This window comes from Schistosoma haematobium, chromosome 3, assembly GCF_000699445.3.
Source record: "Schistosoma haematobium chromosome 3, whole genome shotgun sequence".
In the NCBI taxonomy this organism is placed as follows: Eukaryota; Metazoa; Platyhelminthes; class Trematoda; order Strigeidida; family Schistosomatidae; genus Schistosoma; species Schistosoma haematobium.
This window is the reverse complement of record NC_067198.1, coordinates 1,065,173-1,088,975: the sequence shown is the minus strand read 5'-3', so window position 1 is coordinate 1,088,975 and position 23,803 is coordinate 1,065,173. Positions and strand designations below refer to the sequence as shown.

General features: G+C 37.8%; 1 protein-coding gene across 1 annotated transcript; it reads right to left on the bottom strand.

Annotated features, from left to right (window-relative positions):
• Positions 1–12,455: 12,455 nt before the first annotated feature.
• Positions 12,456–14,442, bottom strand: MS3_00000002 (uncharacterized protein). The gene has a single exon (XM_051207943.1). It carries the CDS (start codon positions 14,181–14,183, stop codon positions 12,768–12,770), a length of 1,416 nt encoding a protein of 471 aa, XP_051068635.1. The 5' UTR covers positions 14,184–14,442; the 3' UTR covers positions 12,456–12,767.
• Between the last annotated feature and the right edge of the window lie 9,361 nt (positions 14,443–23,803).

Genomic DNA, 23,803 nt, shown 5'->3' with positions numbered 1-23,803 from the left:
GTTTCAAAAGCTAGTGGTTCAAGATGAACAAATTATCAAGTAGTGGAGCACACAATGAATAAAGGAATATGAAAAGAGGGAAACATGCTGATATGAATAGGAGGATTGGGTTATACATCAGAATAGGAATAGGGAAACGGTGATTCACTGAAGTGAATAAACTCCGGTCACGGAGGTCGTAAATGCTGTATTGAATTTTAAATCAATGATTAGTTATGAGTGGTTCCATGATATACAAATACGACAGATAATGTATGATTAGAGACATGAAGTATTAAGTAAAGAAATCCAATGTGTCCATTGTGTTCTTTCAGACGTATAGACTATTTCTTACACATCCACTAAAGTGCGTATTTGACAGTCACAGAAATCACCAGTTGTTACTATGTCAAACTAAACTCGACTACTTTCATTCTTCATTTCTTTACCATCAACTACTTCTATGTTCGATTTACTTTTTCTTGTATCACCGATTCTAACTAAAATGTAAACATCTATCTAGACAATTGAAATCAACATTCATCGATTTCATCGACCGATACCATATCAAAAACTGGTCAACGACAATTCAAATTCAATCTATTATTTCATCTCAAGGATATTGATACACGTTAATTGAAGTGATGGTTTAGGGATTGAAGCGCTATGCTTTCAATCTGAAGATCTCAGCTTTGAACTCCGTCTTACGTAATTGAATTTAGGCAATCGGATGATATCACTAGTCCATTTGTAATCAGTGCAACTCAAGGTTTAGTACACAAGCCTATATTTTCGAAGTCACTTTCAGATATATCTTGTAGGTTCCTACTGGTAGAAGAAATAAAACCGCAGTCTTGTTTATATATGCAACTATTGTATGGAAATTCATTCATTATTCAACAGTAACTTCACTGTTGATAATGTTCACTGATTATTTGAAAGTTTGTTTCCTATTCTTCACAGGTTTATTTCCATTCAGTTAACCTACAATTAAACACGAATAATAAGCATTACTTAGCTAATAAATGAAATGAACGTTAAATATGTGGTCTAAGATACCTCCATGAAGAGTATCAGACAGAGATAAATGATGAATAAACGTCGAAAATTAAATATATTCCGGTGAATTTGACATTTTTTGGCTTATATGAAATCATTCAGCCTAATGACAGTAGAATAAACATCGCAAGTCATTGTTAACTAAGCGATAGTTTTGTTTGGGCTATTACAGAAACGATGAAACTGGATTTGAACAGACAAGAATTTCAGTGGTCTTCTGTGTTATCTTAAGATGTATTCCGTGATACATTTGTTAATACTGGATTTCTAGTAGAAAGCCTTGGATTTCAGTTTGTGTCGAGTATGAAACAGTTATCTTCCTCATTCAATGGATGAGGTTTATAAAGCCTCCTGAATTTTGTTTTGAGGTTAGACATTAACGTCGTAGGATCTCAGCTCATTGGCTTATTGGTTTCGTGGGATCTGTTCTCGTAGGTGTGTTCGTGAATGCACACTGCTGAAGAGTCCCATACTAGGAGGAAGCGGCTATCCGGTTCATCTGTCACCTAAATATGGTTCTATCTATAACCGGTTTGTGATTTTAAACTTTGAGAAATACACTCTGTACAGGTATCATTACCAAGGCTTTACTTGTTATAAATAAATTAATATATTTGTAATGTATCAATGAGTAGAAAACTTAAACTTTCTGATGTTTCATGACTCAGTGTGAACCACTTTCTCAAAGAATAAATAACCAAATCATAATCATTTACAGTCTAAATAGTACGACGGGATAACAAAAGAATAATAATATAGTAATTCTACTCTCTGCAATTTGATACAATACTTTGGCATATCTAAATACTATTAGTACAGAGAGATTTCCACAATTCAAATCATGAACTGATCGTAGCTAGGACACCATTGAAGATCCAGAAGCACTGAGCGGACATCTCTCGTTAGTGAAGAACTCGATCAACTGCCTTTGAGATTAAACACGTGTTTTCAGTGGGTGAGAATGTCATGACTGATGACCATAGATTCCAGCTGCGCTCTATGTACGATGGGCTATAGTTTCACAGTTGGATCATTGTAAATCAACTCACTGACCTGTGACTGGATTAGCAGTTCGGAGATCTGAATGTTGTGGTTGAGATTTACAGCGAGATTGTCGGTGACGTTAGAGTTCCGAAATAGGAAGTAAGAGTTTCCCAGACTTCCTAGTTGACGATGATCTCACCTAGATTGTTAATTGTCAAACTTGAAAACATATAATATGCAAGTTTACTTTATAAACCGAATACATTTACGTCGACTTCAATGCGAAATGTAACATTTATCCAGCAAAATTGTCTACATTCTAAACCAATGTGATTTACAGCATGTGTTGAATGGGCTTTAGGAAACCAGAAATTGTCCTACCATGACTAAATGCCGAAATGAGACTCCGTAAGTGAGAGACATTATTGTAACGCTTGAGCAATTGGAAATATCGAAACTACCAGGTCAAACAAGCCAGTCAATATTACCTGAGGTTATTCGAACAGTGGTTCTTTGGCTTGTCAGAAAAGTTCTGAAGTAGTTGAGAATAGGTCATTATGAGAATACTGGAAGCACACTTGTAATCATTGGTACCTTATATATCTTGACGTAAAATAGAATGGTGAAGTTAGTAATTACAGAAACAAATGATATGAATATTTCAGTATATCCTTGATATCTTGTAAAGATTTCTATTTAACATCTATTAGTTTGTAGATCATAACCTCACAATCTCTTGTTGACTATTCTTTCATTTGCTCACAATCAGTACTTTTGAAAGCTTGGAACCTAAGCGTGTAAAAATGACTAAAAGTAAGAAATTGATTACTCCTAATAATAGTGGTCGTAATAATAACGATAATTATTGATGGTAATCATTAACTTACTGATTTCAAAGTTCGAGCCGTAACTTTATGAGTTCTAATGTGAAGCGTTAACTAGTGGAGAATGAACATGTCGGATATAAGACAGACATTCACCGTAGAAAATAAATGATCGCAAAGTACCGTGAATTGTTTTATGTCAGGTATGTACAGCACTGTATGTTTATGTAATTGTCCTCATGTACTTATTCGCACCTCCACTTCAAATACGCTCGATATACTTATAGCTTTGTGATCTGCATTATTTTGTAGTCAACCATGTTCGCTGACATCGAGATAAATTCGATCACTCAAGCTCACTATCTTTGAATGAAGTAACAAACAATGTGCGAGAGGCCCTGATTAATCAGGACGCAGAAAAAACCATGCGACGTATTAAAGCAGTCAGTGATAATGGTCGTCTCATGAACCGATCAGCAAGCCATCGTGCAGCTGCTCATTCAAGTAAAAATCGGAGATAGGATGCCATCATAGTTAAGAAATTAGATGGGCAGCTTAATTAGGGATAAAAAGGTAGATAGAAATATATTTTGCCAGTTGCGGCTTCGACGACTTCAATTGAGTGTCCAACAGATCCTTGCAGTCGGGGATAGCGATGCAGAAATAGACATTATTGCTAAAATAACCGATAAGATATATGAGAGTACGAGACACACGGTTCCACAAAGGCATAACTCCACAGTAGATGAAATAATCGATGCGTTACGAGAGGAGATTGATGTTCTATGCCACAAACTGACGAACGCAGACCAAAACAACAGACAAAGTAGGTGGTCGCAAAGTAGATTCAGAGGTATGTACCGATCATGCTCATGGAGACGCTTAGCTCCAAATATATTCTGGTATCATCAAAATACAGCAGCAGAGCTCAAAAATATAGATAACCATGCAAATTTAAACGATCCCACTGATTTTTGGTAACAACTGTGACAACTAGCACAGCTCCTAGAAACAATCGTTTATGTTCAGGAATGATTAACGGACGGTAGGTTCTTAGTAGGTAGGGGATCAGAAATCAGAGTAGTACCCCTATTAAGCGAATTGAGAAGAAACTTTAATGCTGAAAGGGGCAAAAAATCAAGTATCAAGACTTACGGCAAGCGGAAGTTGTCCTTGGATTCCGGACGAGGAGCTCTGTATCACTAGGACCTTGTCGTAGCTGATGCGTCAGTGCTATAATAGGCATTGATTTACTGCATAACTTCAACCTGCTAGTAGATTCACGGAGTCACAGGATCATAAACAGCACCACAGCATTGCGATATGAAGAAAACTTACGAAATCCGTTTCCATGAATCTAGTGAAAGATTGAAGCTGCGGTGATCCGCGAAACTTGTTGTTTAACGAGTTTCCCGAACTTATAAAAGTAACGTACAATAGAGCAGGCCTTAAGTACTCCATTCAGCATCATATTATAGCAAACGAGCCACAGCTTGGCGCAAGGCCAAGAATTTTAGACTCGAGAAGACTAAATATTGCGAGGCGAGAATTCGATAAGCCAATGAAATTGGGATTTCTAGGGCCATTGAGCACCCTGTGAGCATCCTCATTACATATGGCTCCGAAAACGAATGAAGAAATTATGCCCTGTGCAGACTCTTGAGCACTCAACAAAAAAACAATAGCCGATAGATATTCTATATGTTGCGTTCTCGATTTTACCCACAGTTTGGAAGGTGCTACCATCTTCTTGAAGATCGACATAGTTAGAGCATATTTTCATATTTCTATCGCTCCACAGAACATACCAAAGACAGTAGTAATGATCCCATTCGCGTTGCACGAATTTATGCGCATGCTTTTCCGTTCAACTAATGCAGCTCAAACCTCCCAGCGATTTATCGACCAGGTCATTGGAGGTTTATCAGGAGTACATGCGTACATCGACGATTTACTAGTAGCCAGCACCACTATGGACGAGCATCAACAGCAACCACGACAACTATTCATGTGAATACAGGAATATGGTATCACCATAAACATTGTGACGTGTGTGTTCAGAAAGGGATCCTTACAGACATAGGTCACATTATAACTTCGCAACTTATTGCGCCGATGTCAGTAGAAGTCGATGCCATCAGAGATTATCCGCTACCCGACCCACGGAAGAGGTTACGACGATTTCTAGGACTAATAAATTATTACAGACGCTTTATTTAAAGTTGTGCAGCAATACTTCAACTATTGATTGACGCATTATGGAAACAAGCCCGGATATTCCGTCTATCAGCAGAGGCAATACAAGCATCTGAGAACACCAAAAAAAGCACTAAACAAAAAAACGACGCTCGCTAGACGAAAGACAGAAACACCATTAACTATCATTACCGACGCTTCGAATGTGACGGTAGGAGCCATTGTACAACAGTTAGCATATGGCACGCGGAAACCGCTTTCAGTTTTCTCGAAGAGATTAAATCCTACACAAACGAGATATCGCACTTTCGGAAGAGAATTACAAGAACGTTACTTGGCAACAAAACATTTTAGACATATGGTAGAAGGTAAAAAGTCTACTGTTCACATGGACCACAAATCACACACTAAAACACTAAGCGCAAACCAAGATAGTTATTCCCCGAGGGAAATCAGACAGTTGGAATTCACTTCCAAGTTCACGTCCGATATACGATATATTAAAGGCCAGGAAAACTAAATACCTGACGCACTATCAAGAGCAACGATAAACGCGCCTACTACAAGTGGAATCGATTATCACGGTCTGAAAAAAATGCAAGAGAGAGACATTGAATTATGTAAGATAAGATATGATTATATAACATCACTAGTATTTGAAGAGGTTCAGTTCGACAGCATAAAAGTAATATGTGATGTATCGACAGGCCTAACGCAACTATTCATCCCAAAATCATTGCGACAGAAAGTATTTGAAAGTATACACAACATATCGCATCCGAGAATAAAACCTATGGTGTAGCTAATTAGCGAACGCTTCGTATGAACGAACATTAATTGCGATGTGCGTAGTTGAACACATGCATGCATGAACTGTCAGAAAGTCAAAATACATCGTTATATTAGCTCCACAATGGGTTTATTTTTTAACCCCAAACACTAAATTCGGACATATCCACGTTGATATCCTGGTACCACTGCCAGTTTCGAATGGACACAACTATTGTTTTACATGCATCGATAGATCTACACGATGGCCTGTAGTGGCACCGATAACTGACACCTCAGCCGAGTCTGTAGCCAAAGCATTAATCGAAAACTGGATTTATTACTATGGCGTCCCAGCAATAAACACAACCGATAGGGGAGCCAAATTTGAAAGTTGACTCTTTTAGCAGCTTACAAAACTACTCGAAATTAAATTTGTTCGCACAACATTCTACCATTCAATGGCATACTGAATGGTTGAACGCCTGTATAGGCAGTTAAAAGTGTCCCCCACATCTGTCATTGTTAACAACGATTGGGCCAATAAGCTTCTTCTTCCATTTATGTTGGATCTAAGAGCAACAATTAAACACGATATGGGATGTTGTCCAGCAGAGTTGGTATATGGAACTACTCAACGTTTACCCGGAGAATTTTTCTCTTCATATAAAAGTGTCCCGACTGATGTACCAAACTGTGTGCAGCACCTGAAAATGCACATAAACGATCTAAAAATACCACTTCCCAGACTACAACAACGACGAGCGTTCATACCGCAGAAACTATATAACAGCAATCACATATTCATTAGAAGCGATAATGTACAACCACCTTTGCAACCGAATTACGACGGTCCATTCAAAGTGATTACGAGGACAGATAATACAGTTACCATAGAAAAATCTGGGAAGACAGATGTAATCGGCATCGGTCGAATGAAACCAGATTTCATTGGTAGCGATCTTCAATTGACAATTACAGACGCCTCGAGAACGGTCTTTCAAATGAAACACGAGTCTCACGCATCAACAACGCTAACGAAGCAAAAAGAGGGAACTCCGGTAACGAGATTCGTCCGCCGAGTAAGATAGCCGTAACGCTATGCCGCTACTATTTTCCATTGGTAATCTTTTCTATTGGTAATTGCTTATGAAAACACAAACATCTATACAGATATATCTTTCTTTGCAGGGGAGATTTATTATGGCAACCTATTTCGATCATGGTTAATTTGGATTAAACCCTTTTATTAACTTACTTAACAAACAATGTTATTTGAATAGTAACAATTCATATATTTCTTTGTACCGCTATGATAACTAGAGCATATGACAGACTCTGGCTAAAATACTGATCGCTTGAATATCACTCGATCATTCATCCCTCTTCCATGTATTTGTACTCAAATCCTATTATTAGCTTTTGCTTTCGAATGCTGCGCCGTCATGTGATTTTACTATAAATTTGTATAAACTGATTCATCTCTCCGCTTCAAATTCTCTCGATGTGCTTATAGCTTTGTGATATGTGATATCCGCAAATCAACTGCAATTGCCACTTTTCTTTCCCTTCTGATTTTGAACAGTGTTTAGGTTTAAATGATAACGGTCAGAAGGGTGATAAGCTAACGAAGCAAAGCAACTAAACGTCGTTATCTATTCACTTAAATAAACATTTCCGTTTGGTTTTAGTTAAATGCGTTTTGAAGGTGTCGTTCTTGTATACTGACTTCTATATTATTATTATCATCAATATTACCACTACTGTTCTTACTATGTGAGGTTTATTTTATCCTATTGGTGTTATTCAAGATTAAATTTTGATCAGTGTTTGTTGGTTGTTCGTACAACTGCAAATTGACTGTAGCAACAAATGTAAGAAATTTTACGGATATTATTTAATATAGAAAGTCAGAAAAGGCTTCATCACGTTTACGAATGAGTTGAGTGACCACTATTTTGAATATTACTAGGCTATTCATCAAGATAATGCGAGACCGATGTGTCCTGGGTATGAATCTTGCGATGCGCGATCGTAGATGCTCACTGCTGAGAATTCTCATAGTAAGATAAAATGGCTGTCTAGTCTTCCCAGGTTTTCCATGGTGGTCTAGTTTCATCTGACTCATGAATTCAATTATTAAACAATATATTCAGTTAGTCACTACGTTGTTCACATATTTGTACTAATAGTAAAGTACTTCCGAAAGACAACACTAATATCAACATACAATGTTGATTTATTATTGTTTTACATCACAACTGAACCAGTTTCGAAAACAATCTATCCGTTTTCATGTGTCACCTAATGTTAAGGTTTCGAACTGTTATGAAATGAAATGTAATCTGTTTAACGTTCATCAACTTCAGTATTCGATTCCTCTGGTTAGAATAACAAATGTACTGTGAATAATTCGACTGTATGTAGTCAGAGTGAATCGATCACATTGAGGTGTTTTGTCACTGAATAAAATGATTTTAAAGAAAAATCAGTGTGTGCTATGTGTGGTGTAGAAGAGCATCAAGTTGAATTCGTACACAGAGATACGTATCCTACAGTTACACATACATTCAGGAGGGAGATTCCATGTATATTTCCTACATTTCAGAATATGCTTATTCTACTTGGTAATTAGTAGAATAATGCAGCCACACATAAACCGTTTTAGCACTTCAAAAATGCTGTTTTGTCCAGGAATAACCGAAAACATAACCCGAATCGAATGAAAAATAAGGACAAGTTTGTAAATTACAAATAATATTAGTTCACAGAAATCACAAACTTTTCGGAATCACTAATGAATTTTTCAGTTTGGATTACCAATACGTACATTTTGTTATGTTTAGCCTAATCAAAATATCAAGCAGACTAAAAAACGGAATAACTATCTTTGAGAGGAGGACTCAGTTCGACTCGACCTAAAATATACAGAACGATGAACCGTGGTTAACATGATATGCGTCTGTTTGTTCAACCGATTTCGTCGACGAGATTGAGTGTGACATTTCATGGTCTTGAGTGATCTTGTCAACAAGTACAGAACTCCTTTCCACTGCTTTCCAGTTGCTATTTATGCTTTTCATGTCCGCTTCAACTTCTCGTCGCACCGTGTGATTCGGGCCTTTCTCTTTTCCGTTTCACTTCAGGATTTCAAGTGGGCGATTGTCTCATGATACGGCTTGTTAATTGCCGAAATATATATCTCATCCACTTCCAACGTCTTTTCCTAATTTCCTATTCAGATGGAACCTTGTTTCTTCTCTACCATAGTAAACTGTTGCTGATGATATCCAGAGCACGGACATTGAGTATGTTGTGTAAACAATCCTTTATAAATAGCTGAAACGTTTTGATAATGGTTGTGGTAGATCTCAAGTTTTCAGCTTCGGATAATAGAATTAACCGTCTAGACGTTCGTGTTGAACAATGTGACTTTTATATTGGTTGAAAGTTGTTTTCAGTTGTATGTGTTCTTCAACTGTGTGAATGCTGTCGTTTCTCTGCCAATGCTTGGTTTCACTTCTGCATCAGATCCTCGCTTTTCATCAATGATGCCGATCAACTGCGTGAACGTTTACATAGGCACCAAGATCACAACCGAATTCAATTCGTGAAGATTCCGTTTTGTACTAAACATACGTTAACTTGATTTGCATCTGCTTTTTGAATCGATTTCTTTGACTACATTGAGTGAGGTGTTGCATTTCAGGTCAATTTACAATCATGATAATGGGTAACGTATCTTCTGAAAATCGACAGCAAAACAATCAAACAATGGGGATCTTAATCAACTACTCTACTTCTGCTCGTAGAATTTCCTCTCAACAATAATAAACTGTCAGTGAATGGTTTTGTGGAGAATGTAAAATTGTCATACACTTTACATGACAAACTGATCTTCGGTAAAACCATTTGATGACATAACCTGTGATAACAGCTGGAATTAAATAATCTTGGTTGACCGTAAACACATGGAGAGACTTTCAACTTTTATAATATATCAACTAAAACCATACATAGTGTCTTTTAATGGTCTTTACAACAAGTACAGAACTGCATCATAATTACTAGAACACTACAATACATCTTGATTAACTACCATAGTACTACATGACAATCAGTAGTATGACGTTGAGAGAGAATATTCCATCTAACGAAATAGAGTGGTGTTAGTCACGGAACACGCATAATTTGATATTTCAATTTTGTCATTTCAAAATATTTTGACACTCTTCGATAAAAACTCTAAATAAAAAACAATAAATACACATCTATTTGCTCTTATCAATCTGAATATCTACTTTCAAGCACATCGACCTTTTGTACAACGAAATCACGAACGAACTCATTGAGTGACGATCCTATCTCGTACAAAACATACGCTACTCATGAGTAAACTGAAATACGGATTGATTATCATTCAACTAAGTGTGGTGCACTGTAATATTCGAGAGTATTTGAATTATAGTACGAACTAACAATCCAAGAAATAACGTAATCGGATCAACAAGTACTAGATAACCACGAACGGATGTACTGTATTTGGAATTCGAAATCAAGTATGCAAAAAGTACAAAGGGATCACAAGTTCATTCAAACACCGCATATGCCACAGCTTAAATTGGAGTCTAAATGTTTGTAATCAATTATATGTCTTCTTCTCAAGTTCATCCCGTGTCTGTCGGACAGTGTATTGGATAGGGACTCTGTATTATGTAGGATGTACTCACTAGCATTAGAATTAACAAACGAAATTGGAACACACTCACCTGGTTCCTGAAATTGCATCTGATCAACATTTCGATTGTGTGTACTTTGGTCATTGATATCTAGAATTCGCACCATCAATTTCCCGACACTCTTCAGAACAATACCCGTAGATGGTCGAAGATCATTTCCTCGATAGTATGTAACTTCTGCAGACTCCAAACATCTCATATTCGACCGAAGAATTCTTCCTTTCAATAGCTTCGCTGGAGTCTCCTTCGTCACCGAATGTCTGGCATTTCTATATTGCAATAGAAAGGTATCTACTCCCCTCTCCAGCTCATTAAATGCTGAGGGGGCTATAGAATCAATAGCAGTCTTTAGTGTCCTAACAAAATTCTCTGCCTGACCATTAGAACAAGGATGTCTAGGAGCAGTAAACAGATGTTTGCACCTTATACCATTCAACCAGGTAGTGACTACATCTGCAGCAAAATGAGAGCCATTATCTGTCACTAACACCATAGGAATTCATTCTCAACTAAACACCTTTCTTAATGCTTGTATTGTGAAATCAGAATTTGGTGAAGTTGTAAAAAAAACTTCAGGCCACTTTGAAAAATAATCAATGACTACTAGTGCGTAGTATTTACCAAGAAATGGTCCACAATAGTCAGCATGAATCCTCTGCCAGGCCTCAGACGATACTGGCCATGGCACCCACTTCGAAGGATGATTTTTCAACTGATGACATTTCTCACAATTGTTTGCCGTACGACATATATCTGCATTTATCTCTGGCCACCAGCATGTGTGTCTTGCCAAGGACTTCATTTTCTCAACACCCTCAAATGACCAGTATGAAGGTCTTCAAGAACAGATTTACACAATGAAGGAGGAATGAGGACACGATCATTTAAACACGGAATACCATCAGCAGTAGTGGATAGCTCATCCCGCTTCGAAAAATAGATAGGAAATCTACGTTGCAAATTAGTATTCCGACCTGTCCTTATAGCACTGAGTATACATCCAAAATTACTACGCGTTTCTCTAATGAGATCTGGACGTCTCACTGGTAAAGGTTGCACTAACAAACAATCTGAAGTATTAATAGGTTTATCTTGTAATGATTGTCGAGGAAAGTAGTCAACGTGTTGAATTTGTTTGGTACTTCTGTATTGAACTGTATAGTCATATGCACCCAAAGCAATACTCCATCGTTGAACCATAGCTGCTGAGGAACGTGCTAAGGAATTTTCAGGATGATAAATAAACCTTAAAGCTTCACGATCCGTAACAATAGTGAATTTCTTTCCCAATAAGTATTTATGAAGTCTTTTAACAGCCCAAAACACAGCTAATGCTTCTTGCCGAGTCTGTGAATGACGATGTTCAGTAACAGTAGGTTTGAGTGAAACACAAGTAACTGGTCTACCTTCCTGTTCCAAAACTGCACCAATTCCCACAGGTGATGCATCAGTGATAAGCACAGAATGTACATTAGGGGAGTACGTCCGAAGAACAGCATAACTTTGAAGAAGCTTTAGCGGACTTTGTAAGCATGACTCTTGTTCCTCACTCCATTTGAATGGATTGAATGTCAAAATGAGGAATAAAACGGGAATAGTATTGAAGAGCACCCACTAGTGAACGTAATTCCGTAAGAGTTTTCGGAGACGGTGCATTAGTCAGTGGAGCTAGTCGTTTCATATCTGGTCTAAAACCATTACCATCAACTAGGTATCCAAGGCATTCAAAACTAGATACACAAAATGAACACTTATTTGGATTCACTGTAATATTCTACTCAACTAAACGACGCAATAAAGCAATAAGTCTCTGGTCATGAACTACCTTATCAGAACCATGAACAATGAGATCATCTTGATAAACTTCAACACCTTCAAGATCACTAACTACTTTATTCATAACTTCCTGAAATATGGCTGGAGAACAACTTAGACCGAATGGAAGGAAATTGTATTTGAACAGACCAAAAGGAGTGTTAATTGTCGTCAAAATAGATGAAGATTCATCTAGAGGAATTTGAAGATAAGCATCTTTTAGGTCAAATTTCGCGAACACCTTAGAACCATGAAGTCGATTTAGAATATCTTCAGCCTCTACCGTAGTGCACCTTTGCCTCAACAAACGGGAGTTCAACGTTAATCTATAGTCACCACAAATTCTAGGGGTCTTGCCGTCCGACTTCAGTGGCGTAACGATAGGAGTACCGCATGCTGAAGACTAAATTGGTTCAATTATGCCTTTCACACACAAATCGTTTAATGTCTTATGTACTGCTTCTTGAAGACCATAAGGAATTATTCGTCTTTTAAGAAAGACTGGATCACCCTGTGCTTGAAGTTTTATAGGCTTAATTTTCATACCTCCACTGCACTTAGCACACGTAACTATCAAATCTTTAAGTAAAGCATCAGAATTTTCTTTAGAAACTAGAATAGACAACTCCACCTTAAGCCTTTTCAAATTCTTTAAACCCAATATTGACAGTCCTGTTTCGCTAGCTAAAAATTCACAAGGTATGTATGAAGAAATATCATCTCTTATTAGCAATTCACAACATCCTCGTATGGGCAGTCCGTGTCCAGTAATCCCCAGTATTGATACTTCAGTGGGTCGTACCACAACGTTAGGATCTAAAGCTTTCAAGTTCTTGAATGAAATAATGGACTCTATACTGCCTGTGCCCACAATAAAGTCATGAAATGAACCAAGCGATGTATATAATCGCTTTTGAATATGAACATTACCTTTCGAAATAGTAGACAAAGATGAATAATCACTAGAAACATCCGAATTATTGAGATTTAAATTACAAGATTTAGTACTACTTGAAGCAAAATGAGCAGTAGCTTTGCATACTGACTGAATGTGTCCTATCTTACAACATTTTAAACATTTAGCATTACGAAATGCACATGAATTACAAAAATGAAACTTTCCACATGATAAACATTTACCAAACTTCATCTCACCTTTGTGATTTGCTTTGTAATTCCTCGTTGAAACACCTTTCATATTTACACGAGAATAGGAATCGCTGTTAAATGAATGCAAGTTTGATTGACCCTGAGATTGTGCTTCATCACGACGACTAAGCAAAGTATTAGAAATCTTCATCGAATGGGTAACAAGTTCATTCACTGCCTCGTAGTTAACACATGCAGTTCTAGCATCTTGAAAGCAACAGTTCGGCATTCTTAACAGCTCTATTTCCAAACTCGGTATGTTAATTCCTGCAATTAATCGATCTCTCAGTTGCACATGAAGTTGATCACCGAAATTATACTTGGCAGCTTGTTTCTGTAATTCAAGGATGAATTCCCGAACATTTTGATCATTTTGACGAATCATCTTATGAAATTTTGCTCTTTCCCGGCATTGAAATCTAGTGCATTTTACACAATTCAATAATAGTTCCTTAAGAGTTGCATAAGGAAGTGAGGTAGGTCTCTCTGGATATGAAAAAGTTTTTAATAAGCTGTACGTCTCTCTCCCAATGAATGTCAGGAAATGTGCCACAATTTTATCACCTTCAACATCTTTCTTAGTCGTGTTCCAGATTTCAAGCCTTTCCAAATAATCCTCAAAAGCTTCAGAAGTTGAATGAATATCTAACTTTTCCATTGCAGGCTCCATCGCGACAATAATGTAATATTCAGGAGTATTTGAATGATAGTATGAACTAAGAATCCCAGAAATAACGTAATTGGATCAACAAGTACTAGACAACCACGGACGAATGTACTGTGTTTAGAATTCGAAATCAAGTATGCAACAAGTACAAAGGGATCATTAGTTCATTCAAACACCGCATATACCGAATAATGAAGCGAAATCGATGCTTGGAATTTACATGATTCAGTCAGTCTGATGAATCTGTAAGGTGATAAAAATGTTTAGTATCACGGATAAAATACCTGATCGACAGAATTCTAATAGCCTTTAGACACCAGACAAACATAGCACCAAAAACAAGTAATGAACAATGGATGAGTATCTGTCCGTTCTACAAGAGGTTAGTTGTGTTTCTATTAACATAATAGTCATCCCCCGTGCTGCGAAGTTGAGTGATCTGAGTTTGGATCACTCAACAAGTAACGGTTCCTTCAAGATCGTTTTCACATCTTACAACATACTGTCAACTACCATAAAACAGGAGTTTCGGGCATTTGATCGACAGTCATAGAACACAGAACATTGCTAAAATGAATTCATGTATAATCACATGAGCATCAAAAATAAGGATGAATCGGAATCCCCATCATAGTCACGTGGACAATATGCATAAAATGCAACAACCAGTTGTTTCTAGAAGAATAGGGATTATGCAAGGCAGTTCCATATTCGAATAAACTGGGAAAGTAAAAACTATACGTTTCTGTATGATAACGACCGGTAAACTCGTTTGAAATTAGACATTTAGTTGTTGCGGTGTTTAGTTATAGCCACAGCAAGAACTTCCTTTGAATTGTCCGCCAAAGTATTTGTTTTCATTAAGAGTTTCTGTTTACAAAAGTGGTAATCTTTAGTAAAATGAAATTCTCATTCATCTTTGTTCTGTGTGGGTGGATGATTGTCAGTCACCTAAACAAATACGCATAATTCGAAAGAGATATTGTTTATTTTATCAAAGAATTACATCATGCCAACACCACAACAGAATATACCTCACTCTGTTTTTAAATAGATAGGAATGTGGTTGTAGACAATGATAAGGTATGATCAGTGATATCTCTACAAACCACCGAGGTCAACAGACAGATATCTGTAAACCAAACTTTCAGACACTTTTATTGTGATTATTCTAAAAAAATATTTTCTACAATGAAGTAACATATTAGATTTATGCAAAACAAACATTTTCAATTGAGATCACGAACCGGATCAGTGTTCGACCACTATTGAAAACCTGGAGGTATTAGACAGCTGTTCCCTCCTAGTATGTGACTCCGCAACAGTGTGCATTCACGATACTGCACGTCGCATTCGAAACCAGGACCGTAGCAATTGCAAGTCAACAGTCTACTAATAAAACAAAATGTCTTCATCAAAAGTGATATGTCCCCATTGAACAGTGCTATGTTTTAAATGACAAGAAGTAATAAACACAGGTTTGAATGGTAGGGAGGAACAATGCAGAATACTTAGATCAATTCAAATCACAACACATGTAATTCTGTCAGTGTCAAGCCAAGTTATTCTGTGTGAATCATTATCACGTTAGTTTGTGTGTGTTGTTAATTTTGTAGAACGCGGAATTCGCAATATGAAGGAGAGGAGTTGGAATTCGAGTGGGCAGGTTACATGTGGTTGTTCGAATAATGCAATCAAATAAATAGAAAACTGTTTACAATTGACTGAAATGTGATAACAAAGAATGAGAGGGAACATCTCAGTGTAGGGTATACCACCTCATCTTCACTTGAATCCGTATAAATTTAATTTTGATAAGTCCTTCAGTTAACTTTCGAACAATGACAGTAACTGATGAAACTAATTATTGAAGTAAAAATCACGCTTAGATGTGGTACTGGACTTGTTGTTCATGTATGAAGAAAATAATTTTCACATGCAGACAATTTCATTTGCAGTTAAAACAGCTTCAATTCACCAATTTTAAATACTTTTCTGTGAAATTGTTTACTTTTATACAAAATGAAGTGACCAGAAATTCCAGTACAATATTTAAAAACACAGAGAATATTGAAGTGGAAACTATTTCGATAACGTCGTCATCACACTCTGCAGTTACACATTCTTAATCGATGTGTTACTGTTGGAGAGACCCAGGAAAACGACTCAACGTTCCAGCCAGAATATTTATCAGTGGCGACGGAGAACGCTATAATCAATATTTCTTTTGATAGACTAGAGGCCTATGTTGTCAGATCCATTTTGAATGTTTTGTATGTTTGTGAAAATCCCTCCATGCATATACTTGCACTTTGTTCCTATTGATCCCCTTAGTTGTACATTGTTAGTTTTTTGATTACATTTGAATTGTTAATATTTGTATTTTATCGTAGTTTTTATTTTATTACGCCTTCACTGAGTTTTTGTGCTTCTTCCCGAACTGTATCTACGTTGTTTTAGTTGACACTTGTTCTTGGCGGTAGCCATATTGATTTGCTCCTCCTTTTGTGTGTGTTCTATCCAGTCAGGATAGAATAACGTTCATTTGTTGTGGCTGGTAACTTTCCCTCATCGTTTATCAACTTCTTTATTTATTGTAATTTAGATTTGATTGATTGAACAATTATTGGTTGAATAGCCGGGTGGTAATATTTATTTAGGTAACGATTTACATATAAATTTATGATGAATTATAGAACCGCTATTTACCCGATTACTTGTTTTGATTTCGACGGGAAAGGGCGTGTGTCTAACGTACCTGGAAGGCTATTCAGCAGTCCAAACCGTAGTTTGGATCTTACAGTTCTAAACAAATATCTTGGTCGAATTCGTTTGGCTTTCGTTTCGTTGATTCCAATCATTGTCTTTGGGAATATTTGGTCGTTCGCTTGCGATGCCAAACAATCGTCGAAGGAAATTAAGTCTAAGGCTCGTGGATGTTAAAATGGATGAACGAAAGAATGGATACCCTCAATCAAGGCAAGTGCCTTCTGATGCCTCCATGTGTCATGGTTCATATTCTAATAGGGATGATTGTAATTATAGTGAACCTAGTTACGATACAATGGCAGATGACATAGAAAACCTTAGTTTAGACGTGAAGCAAGCGAAAAGCGCGATGCCTACGGCGCCTTTCGTAGGTCCCGAGTTACCAAAGGTTGAGTTAAGTTATTTCGACGGTCAACCAAGAGGTTACTGGAAGTTTTTAAGGGAGTTTGAGACCTACACAGAATCAAGGGTCAAGGATGATGGTCAACGCTTGCTTTATTTGATACATTATTGTAAGGGTAAGGCGAAAACAGCCATTGAGGGTTGTGTTATGTTGGAAGCCTCTTCTGGTTACAAGAAGGCCAAAGAAATTTTAGAACGGTTGTTCGGACAGGCGCATGTAATCGCTAGGGAAACTTTAGAGGACTTATTCAAAACTACAAATGTTGATTACAGTGATCCTGAGCAACTGACAAATCTAGCTATAAGGATGGAAAATTGTTCTATGGTTTTGAATCAGACGAAGTATACGGCCGACTTAAATTCCCTAATTACTTTAGAGAGAATAGTAAGACTCTTACCTCAAGTTATGCAAGCCCAATGGGCGGACTGGGTAGATGAATTGACGGAAGATAATAGAGAACCGACTTTTGACGAGCTTACCCAATTTATAGCATCCCGCGCGAGAGTAGCTAATAGTAGGTTTGGACGGTTAGCGAATCGTCCGAGAAAGGGACACAACTTAAGGACAAATTGTCACTTGCAACTGGAGCAGGAGAATAATTCGAGAGAGAGAGAGAGAGCTAAATGTAGGGTGTGTTCCCAGGACCATGCTATTTATAAATGTCCAAAATTTTGAGCGCTTACCGTTCAAGAGAGATGGTCTCAAGCGAAAGTTAATGGCATCTGTTTTGTCTGCCTTAAGCAAGGGCATAAAGTTAATGAATGTAAGCTGGCAAAACGTTGTAACGTTAATGGTTGTGAGAAGAAACACCATTCTTTGCTGCACAGCGAAAATGATAAACCTGGTATCCCGAATTGTTGTGGATTTACTAAATCCCTAAGTAGCCAAGTGTGCTTAGAAATGATTCCTGTACGGTTGATGTTGGGAAATGCCGAAATGGTGGGTTATGCTTTGTTTGATAACGGGTCTGATGTAACATTGATGAAATCGAGCTGTTTGAGTTATCTCGGGCTGAAGGAAGACCGAGCGTCAGTAGTAGTAGAGACTGTGAGTGGTAATAGGACAATGACGGTCACAAAGACTCCTTTTGAGGTATATTCTCTAGATCGGTCTGAACACGTTACGATCGAAGGAGCTCTGATTGTGGCAGGTATACCAGGTCATAAGCCAACAAGGTCGGCGGAGAACAAACTAGTTAAATGGCCACATTTAAGGGATGTACCAATAGGTAACCTAGACTCTGAAGATGTTCTGCTGTTGATTGGTTGCGACGTACCAGAAGCACACTGGGTGTTAGACCAGCGGTTGGGTGGAAGAAAAGCCCGTACGCTGTGAAGACGTTGCTGGGGTGGACGGTCTTCGGACCTGCGTCATATCCGGAACATAGGAAAAGAATTGTCAATCATACTAGTAAGATACAGACTTTGAAGAACGAAGTACGTAAACTTTATGATGTAGAGTTTTCTGATGTTTATTCAAATGATAAATCAGTATCAATAGAAGATAAGGCGGCTATAAGGATTGTGGAAGGGGGCACACGCTTCGAAAATGGTCTTTTTGTAGTCCCTATACCATGGAAAGTGAACCCAAATATGAAAGGGGGAATTATGAAGTGGCAAACAGTAGACTACAGTGTTTGAAGCGTAGATTGTTGAAAGATGACATTCTGTATATCAAGTATACAAAAGGTATTGAAAGTAATTCTATTAAGGGCTATGCGGAGAAGATCCCTGAAATACAATTGCAACCTAGTTATCGGCCCCGGTGGTACTTACCTCACCATGCAGTTTTAGACCCGAAAAAGCCAGAAAAACTGAGAGTGGTCCTTGACTGTGCCTCCAAGTTTGCAGGCGTTTCTCTAAATGATATGATTTATCAAGGACACGACACAACTGCGGAGTTAGTGTGTGTATTATTGCGTTTTCGCAAGGAAGCAGTCGCAATCTCTGCGGATGTTGAAGAAATGTTCATGCAAGTGAAGTTCCCTGAGTCTGATCGAGGAGCTTTAAGACTTCTGTGGTGGCAAGAGGGAGACATGACGAGGGAACCATCCGAGTTTCAAATGACATCTCATCCATTTGGTGCCACATCATTTCCGTTTTGCGCGAACTTTGCCTTGAATAAGACGGCCCAAATATTCTCTGGCGGTTATGATGGTTATGTCGTAGATGCTGTTTAGGATAATTTCTATGTTGATGATTGCTTGATATCCTTTCCCACTTGTGATCAAGCAAAGAGTTTCGTTAAGCAGATAAGTGAATTATTATGTAGAGGAGGTTCTAAACTAAAGAAATGGGTTACCAACTCGGAGGAGGTAAGGACCATCTTTCCTGATGTATGTAAATAATAGTCCTTGATAGAAATGTCAACGAATTACGACACTACTCATCGAACTCTAGGTGTAGAATGGGATTTTAAACAAGATGTATTTAGGTTTTACTTTGATGCACCAGAAAGGCCTCTTACTAGGAGAGGTATTCTATCTATAGTTTCTTCTCTGTTCGATCCTCTGGGTCTAATTGCTCCAGTCTGTCTTACTGCCAAACCCCTCTTGCAAAAATTATGTAAGTCGCAAATAGGCTGGGATCAGCCTCTCAACGAGCCATACATGTCGGCGTGGCTAAATTGGGTAAATTTTATGCGTCAAATAGGTCATGTTACGGTAGCTAGGGATATCAAGAAGAGAATTGACGAACCCGACGCGGAAGTAGAATTGCACCTGTCCAATGACGCTTCAGAGATCAGTTATAGAGCAGTCGCGTACGCACGAGTCGGTTATTTGAAGGAACAACCCTACTGTATTTTGTTATACAGCAAGTCTAGGGTAGCACCTATTAAACAGGTCACTATACCGAGGCCAGAGATGGCAGCGGCAGTGTTAAGTGTGAGGCTTAGTGAAGTCTTACAGAGAAGTCTGCCTAATTTTTTCTGTAAGGTAAACTTCCATACAGGTTCCATGGTAGTATTGTACTACATCAAGAATATCGAGAATCGCTATAGCACCTATATAGCTAACCGTCTCGCCATTGTGCATCAGTATACGAAAATTGAACAATGGAGTTATGTAAAGTCGTCACAGAATCCAGCTGATTAGACCTCGAGAGGTATACAAAAATGTCAGATCTTGAGCTTTGGTTCAAATGTCCTACCTTACTACATGGCGAACTTTGTACGGCAATCACCGACTGTCCCGAACCTACTCCTGACGATATTGGGTTTAGAAAAACTTCTGTGGTTAACTTCATTAGTATAAAGTACAACATGTCACCTATTCTCTCTTATTATTCTGAGTGGTTGAAATTGGTCAGAGCCGTAGCATGGCTTAGAAGGTTCATAGAATTCCTGGTGGTACTTCGTTCACCGAGTCATGAAGGATCCGTTCATCTAGGAGGTTTAAAGGTCAAAGAGCTTGACATCGCCAAGCGTAAAATTTTATTGATGGTTCAGAAAGAAGTGTATGGAGAAATACTTAGTGGAATTAAAAACAATGGTAAATTAGTTAGTCACAATGATCTGAGGGGCTTATCACCGATAATGCTGGATGGGTTACTCTGTGTTGGAGGTCGGCTAAACTACTCAGATGTCCCAGATACCTTTAAACATCCAATTATATTGCCCAGTCGCCACTTAGTGACAGAAATGATAATTAGACATTATCATAAGGAACAAAGGCACACAGGAACGTCCTAAGTACTGGCCACGGTTCGAAAAAGGTATTGGATAATAAAAGGAACCAGCATGGTTAGAGATTGATAGGAAAGTGTGTGACATGCCGGCGGTTTACGATGAATACAGGGCAACAATTGATGGCGCCTCTTCCAGCTTGTAGAGTTCAACAAGGATGGTATAGCCTCTCAGCAGTTGGAGTAGACTACTTTGGACCCTTAATTGTCAAAAGAGGTAGATCACTAGAAAAAAGATATGGATGTGTATTTACTTGCTTGCAAACCCGAGCAGTACATATTGAAATGACATATAGTTTAAATACTGATTCGTTTATAATGGCCTTGTTACGCTTTATTGGAAGAAGAGAAAAACCTGCAGAAATTTACAGCGACAATGGGTCAAATTTCGTGGGTGCGGTTTCTGAATTAAAGAGGTTTGTGCAACAGTTGAATCAGCAGAGGATAGACAAGGAACTGTCAGCTAGACAGATTCAGTGGCATTTTAACCCACCCTCATCCAGCCACAGGGGTGGGGTCTGGGAAAGGATGATTAGGTCTATACGCAGACTGTTATTGTTGATAAATAGAGAGCAGACTTTAACCGATGAGACCTTAAGCACTTATTTGATTGAAGTTGAAAGGATATTGAACGATCGACCCTTAACTCCGGTCGTCCAAGATGCTAACCATCAACTAGCCTTGTCGCCAAACAGTCTGTTATTGTTGAGAGAATGTGACGGAATAGTCAAAGAAGGTATCATCAGAGATAAATATGACAAACGATGAAAACAGGTTAATCATCTAGCTAATGTGTTTTGGAAAAGGTAGTTAAGAGAGTATTTACCGTCCTTACAAAAGCGTCGAAAATGGTTAGTTGAACACCGCAATTTTCAGAAAGGAGACGTAGTGATCGTGGCTTCGGACATATCGACCCGTGGAAAGTGGCCCTTAGGAGTAGTTGAAGATTGTGAAATAGATGACGACGGAAGAGTTAGGACAATGGTTGTTCGTACGAATGGTGGATTAGTCAGAAGAGATATACGTAAGGTATGCTTCCTTGAAGGCTCGAATGAGTTCCTCGTATTATCAATGTAGGTAGGTCGAGTAGGCGTACTGTTGTAAGTCATACTCGTTCTTGTAGTGTAATATGTCATATAATGAACCATGACCATAGGCATCAAGGTAGCTTGTGTGGTATGGAGGGATTTTGGAGGCCGGTGTAAGATCCTTTCTGAATGTTTTGTATGTTTGCGAAAATCATTCTATGCATATACTTGCACTTTGTTCCTATTGATCCCCTTAGTTGTACATTGTTAGTTTTTTGATTACATTTGAATTGTTAATATTTGTATTTTATCATAGTTTTTATTACTACTAATAAAACAAAATGTCTTCATCAAAAGTGATATGTCCCCATTGAACAGTGCTATGTTTTAAATGACAAGAAGTAATAAACACAGGTTTGAATGGTAGGGAGGAACAATGCAGAATACTTAGATCAATTCAAATCACAACACATGTAATTCTGTCAGTGTCAAGCCAAGTTATTCTGTGTGAATCATTATCACGTTAGTTTGCGTGTGTTGTTAATTTTGTAGAACGCGGAATTCGCAATATGAAGGAGAGGAGTTGGAATTCGAGTGGGCAGGTTACATGTGGTTGTTCGAATAATGCAATCAAATAAATAGAAAACTGTTTACAATTGACTGAAATGTGATAACAAAGAATGAGAGGGAACATCTCAGTGTAGGGTATACCACCTCATCTTCACTTGAATCCGTATAAATTTAATTTTAATAAGTCCTTCAGTTAACTTTCGAACAATGACAGTGACTGATGAAACTAATTATTGAAGTAAAAATCACGCTTAGATGTGGTACTGGACTTGTTGTTCATGTATGAAGAAAATAATTTTCACATGCAGACAATTTCATTTGCAGTTAAAACAGCTTCAATTCACCAATTTTAAATACTTTTCTGTGAAATTGTTTACTTTTATACAAAATGAAGTGACCAGAAATTCCAGTACAATATTTAAAAACACAGAGAATATTGAAGTGGAAACTATTTCGATAACGTCGTCATCACACTCTGCAGTTACACATTCTTAATCGATGTGTTACTGTTGGAGAGACCCAGGAAAACGACTCAACGTTCCAGCCAGAATATTTATCAGTGGCGACGGAGAACGCTATAATCAATATTTCTTTTGATAGACTAGAGGCCTATGTTGTCAGATCCATTTTGAATGTTTTGTATGTTTGTGAAAATCCCTCCATGCATATACTTGCACTTTGTTCCTATTGATCCCCTTAGTTGTACATTGTTAGTTTTTTGATTACATCTGAATTGTTAATATTTGTATTTTATCATAGTTTTTATTTTATTACGCCTTCACTGAGTTTTTGTGCTTCTTCCCGAACTGTATCTATGTTGTTTTAGTTGACACTTGTTCTTGGCGGTAGCCATATTGATTTGCTCCTCCTTTTGTGTGTGTTCTATCCAGTCAGGATAGAATAACGTTCATTTGTTGTGGCTGGTAACTTTCCCTCATCGTTTATCAACTTCTTTATTTATTGTAATTTAGATTTGATTGATTGAACAATTATTGGTTGAATAGCCGGGTGGTAATATTTATTTAGGTAACGATTTACATATAAATTTATGATGAATTATAGAACCGCTATTTACCCGATTACTTGTTTTGATTTCGACGGGAAAGGGCGTGTGTCTAACGTACCTGGAAGGCTATTCAGCAGTCCAAACCGTAGTTTGGATCTTACAGT

Coding starts and splice junctions, on each gene's coding strand:
- MS3_00000002 (XM_051207943.1), bottom strand. CDS start 14,183: ATGGAGCCTGCAATGGAAAAGTTAGATATTCATTCAACTTCTGAAGCT.